A 4,697-nucleotide genomic window follows, 5' to 3' on the forward strand; every position below is an offset into this window, starting at 1 on the left:
GCCTCGCTGCGTGGAAATGAATGGAGAGCGAGCGACGTCGCCTCCCGTGTGTCGAACCCTTCACACATGCCGCGGCGTGCTCCTTCTGCAGCAGGCAGTGTGGTCGGTTGGCATCCGACCGGAGGATGCGCCGTCACGTAAATATGTAAACAGTTAGGCGCATATTTTCACACACCCGAACCAGGTCTGGATAAGTTTTTTCCCCCTTCTTCATTTGCGCTCTCAGCCACGCTGCTTCCCTCTTTCTCTGTTTTGACTCCAGCTGGTTAAGTCATCAAAAAGAATTGCGCGGTTGGCCGGTAGACTACAGATCTCTATCATAGGACAAATTTATATAGTTTCTACCGTATATCGTTTATATCGCGCATTCCTAGTGTCTGGGCTCTCCCTTAGAGATAGGGTGAGAAGTTTGGTCATCCTGGAGGGACTCAGAGTKCAGCCGCTGCTCCTCCACGTCGAGAGGAGCCAGTTGAGGTGGCTCGGGCATCTGGTTAGGATGCCTCCTGGACGTCTCCCTGGTGACGTGTTGAGYCAAGTCCCACTGGGAAGAGACCCAGAAGAAGACCCAAGACACGCTGGAGGGACTATGTTTCTCAGCTGGCCTGGGAACGCCTTGGGATTCCCCCAGAGGAAGCATTTTTTGACTGATGTGACATATAATCCAAAGCAACTAACTGAAAAACAGAACAATGATGTTCACCAGTGCTTTGAATAAAATGTTCAGGATTTTTTTGTGCAAGCCTTTAACCAAGTAGACAGACAATAGCTCTTTCAGCTTGTGTATTTGTGTTTTTTGTAAAAAAAAAAAAAGGAATAAGACTGAGCTTCACTGCAGTCTTCTTGCTGACACAGATGTCTAGTTATCCATTACAATACAAACTCCTCTGACCCTCGAGGGTCTTCCAGCACCTGTCAGTTTACAGCTGACTGAAGAATCTGTGTGTATGGTGAATTTGTGTGGATAAATTAATAAATGGTAATTTACCGCTGTTACCTGGATTTTCCGGGACTCTTCCTCTGTGGCAGTGGCGTGATATGACAAGACCTAAAATACAAATGCAGAAAAAGATGAGATCAGATATTGTGTAAACAACTCCCAGACATGAAGATGTTTGTTAAACTTGTATCTCATGAGCTGATGATTCAGTATTTTAGGAACATTTGTGACTTTTCACAGTGAGTGTTTGTCACCATATGACCAGCATGAAGGTGGCAACATTTTGAGTCACCTTTTTTAATATCGCCACCTATTTTAGTGTACACAGCTTGCAAAACAAAAGTTATGTATGTAACTACGGTTCTATGAATCCCGAATGACCGCCAGAGGGCGGTGCTGAAAGCAATGAATGTTCCCTTGGCGCATGCGTTGTTCCAGTAATTAATATCAACAAAGTCACAGCTGTAACCCATTGGATGATCACCTTGAACCGATACAGGCAGGTAACATCTGGGGCTCTGCTCCTACAGAATCTTCTCGTGAAATGCGAGGATTCTAGGTGACAGAGAYGCTCTGGCGGTCATTCGGGATTCATAGAACCGTAGTTACATACATAAATTTCATTCTATTTCATCCCTGCTGACCGCCAGAGGGCGGTGCTGAAAGCACTGAATGACTAATACCAACGATGTCACARGGAATCCTGAGCACATACCTCACTGAGGAAGCCCAGAGGACCCTTGAAGAAGCACCTGGCCCAGAGGATGAGATGCAGCCACATTGACATTATAGAATCTGGTAAATGTGCTCGGTGAGGTCCAGGACGCCACAGCACATATCACCTCCAGCGGAACTCCTCTCATAGCTGCCCAGGAAGCTGAAATGCTCCTGGTAGAGTGTGCCTTCATGCTGGCTGGCAGGGAGCAGCCTCCAGCCCTGTAAGCGTGGAAGATGACATCCACAATCCAATGGGAGAGACGCTGCTRGGAAAGAGGATGGCCCAACTTGGGGCCTCCATAACACAGAAACAGCTGGTCTGAGCGTCTCACACCTGCAGTAGCCTCAACGTATGCCTGCAGTACTCTCACAGGGCACAACTCAGGCTCCTCCCCAGCCGTCCCTGATGTAGGCTGAAACCGTGCCAAACTCAATGGCTGGTTAAAATGAGAATGGGACAAGACCTTAGGCAGAAATGCAGTGTTTGGCCACAAAGTAACACCAGAGCCATCTGATTCCCATCTGAGGCATGAGGGACTAACAGAAAGAGCGTGTAGCTCACCAACCCTCTTAGCTGAGACACTTGCCAACAGGAAAGCAGACTTACATGAGAGCCACTTGAGGCTAGARTGCACTAGAGGCTCAAACGGAGGGCGGCAGAGGGCTTCTAGCACCAAGGGCAAATCCCAAACTGGGGCCRGTGGTCTTGCTGGTGGAAAGGCCAGAAGGGTGGAAAGTGCCTGGTCTAGGGCTTGGGATTTCACTGGGTCCATAACTATAGTCATCCTGACCCAGCGGGAGATATGAGGCCGCCGTTGGAACTGTAGCCGGTAACCATGAGTCAAAGAGGCAACCACCAACGGATCTACAGCATAAGCAGCCCATTGACTGAGCTGCTGATGGGGAAAAACATCAGACGGTCAGCCTTGTGGTATCATCTCCTACCCGCTCGGCCCCTAGGGGCCCTGGCGGGGGGGGGCAGAGTCTGTGGCCTGGGCCTGCCTGACTGGGTGGTGGGCTGATCCACGAAACCCTCTGCTGGGTCCTCGCTGTGCAGCCTGAAAATAAGAACCACGGGACCAATTACCACCCTGGGACGARGGCCGAACATTGGGGCCAGTCAGCAGTTGTCTCTGCTGTCTAGGTGGGGGAGGAGGCATCGCCTTACTAAAGCCTGAAACATACTCGCTCCGACGCCGARGGGTCGACYTGCGGTCATGTGGTTGATCAGCAGTCGTTTTCGCACAGACTTTTCATAGTCACTGAGACACCCCGCGCCGAGCTCGGGAAACCCCCCTCCCACTGAACCATACGTCACTGCATGGAATTTCCCCCCGCAACAGCTAACAACCATTGCAGAAAAAAAGACGTCACTCACRCAACGTATTTGTTCACATCTGTTCTGGTTTAGCTCCACAGTTTTTATCAGTCAGATTCCTCCGTGCACAACGTCTGTTTTATCTCCATTCATGAGTTTTTCACGGTATGACTATCTTTATAAAACTCTACTTCCTGGTGTCAGCTCTGGGAGCGAGTCTGGTTTTTTTTTCCCATTTCTTTTTTTTACCGAGTGCAGTAGCGCATTCAGCACAAACAAACAAGCAAAAAGTTTTTCACTGTTTGACTATCTTATAAAAGCCTGTTTTCTAGTCTGGGAGCGAGTCGTCCCCCCCTCTAATGTCAACTCTGCACGACAAGTCAACTCTACACATTGACATTTGTCAGTGTGCCCCAGGGTACCTGTGGCTACAATGTAGCTTACCATCAGTGTGTAAATGTGTGTGTGCATGGGTGAATGTCTGAAGTGTAAAGTGCCTTGGGGTCCAAATGGACTTGATAAGGCGCTATATAAGTTCAAGCCATTTACCATTTTTTTACCATTTATTGACATGTCAGCTCTGCACATCCACATGTCAAKAAAAATGTGTGAGATTGTTCCGAGTGTTGACTGTGTTATTTAGGTGCTTTGGAATTTCCTTCTGCTAAATTCTTCAGTGTGCAAGCACTTTAGAATTAAAGGACTCAAACATTTGCATTAGTGCTTTGGGGCTAGTGCAACTAATTTTAGATTAGTGCTGCACACTACTGCTTGTAATAAATGTTTTTGTCAGCACCTTCAATATTGTTTGCAATACTTCCAACAACCAAATAATTTCCATAGAGTCCCATGATCAACATAATCAAATGCTTTCCCATTGTGTTAGTCATAGTTTCACCAAACCAGTAGTACAAATATCAAGACTGAAATCTGAAGTTTCAGTTTTTGTTGCTTTGTAAATATATTTGTTATCTTTCAAATACAAGTAAAGGTGTTTTATACCAGTGTTTCCCAAAGTTGGGGTCGGGACCCAAAGTGGGGTACCAAAACATCAAGGTGGGGTCCTGAAAAGATTTTCTGAATTAGTTACATTTTTGCCTTATTTGTTACAAATGATTGAGGTTAGTATATTTAAAATGGATAAATGTAGTATAAAAATAGTTACTATGCCCATCTTTAGTTGACCTGATACAAATGTTTATCATCCAAAAATAGTTGGGGGCACAGGTCTCTGCTACTGTTATTTTGTGGGTCAAAAGCTGAAACGTTCGGGAACCACTGCACTTTGGTTCCCAAAGTTGGGCTTGAGACCCAATATGGGTCATGAAGCACCTTGAATAATCACCAGAAATCAATTTAAAGGGTAATAAAATAATTGCTGATGTAATATTTTCCCTATAATTATTACAGAAACACAAAATAAGTAAAAAATAAGTATTTCTTTTTGTGTACAAGCTGTTTAGATAGTCCAAAAAACTGTGTTTTAGGGTTATTAACGAAGCTCATGTACTCAGACCAGTAATATTTGGGGTCACAAGTTTTGGCCATGGATATTTTGTGGGTCAGAAGATCAAAAGTTTGGGAACCACTATTTTAGAGCATCATCAGCAAACGACAGACCAGGTTTTGTACCTGACACAGAGCCAAGTTATATTTAAGCTGTTACTTTATATTTATATAGACTGTGTGTGTGTGTGTGTGTGTGTGTGTGTGTGTGTGTGTGTG

General features: G+C 45.7%; 1 protein-coding gene across 1 annotated transcript in view; it reads right to left on the reverse strand.

Moving 5' to 3' along the window:
• pde5ab (phosphodiesterase 5A, cGMP-specific, b) overlaps positions 1–4,697 on the reverse strand; it is a gene marked incomplete at its 5' end in the record, with an annotated part of 76,335 nt that overhangs the window by 28,257 nt on the left and 43,381 nt on the right. The window contains 1 exon segment of the mRNA XM_014017476.1: positions 986–1,045. Coding sequence (XP_013872930.1) covers positions 986–1,045 — 60 coding nt within the window.

The sequence above is a fragment of the Austrofundulus limnaeus genome, unplaced genomic scaffold, assembly GCF_001266775.1.
Source record: "Austrofundulus limnaeus strain Quisiro unplaced genomic scaffold, Austrofundulus_limnaeus-1.0 Scaffold169, whole genome shotgun sequence".
Lineage (NCBI taxonomy): Eukaryota > Metazoa > Chordata > Actinopteri > Cyprinodontiformes > Rivulidae > Austrofundulus > Austrofundulus limnaeus.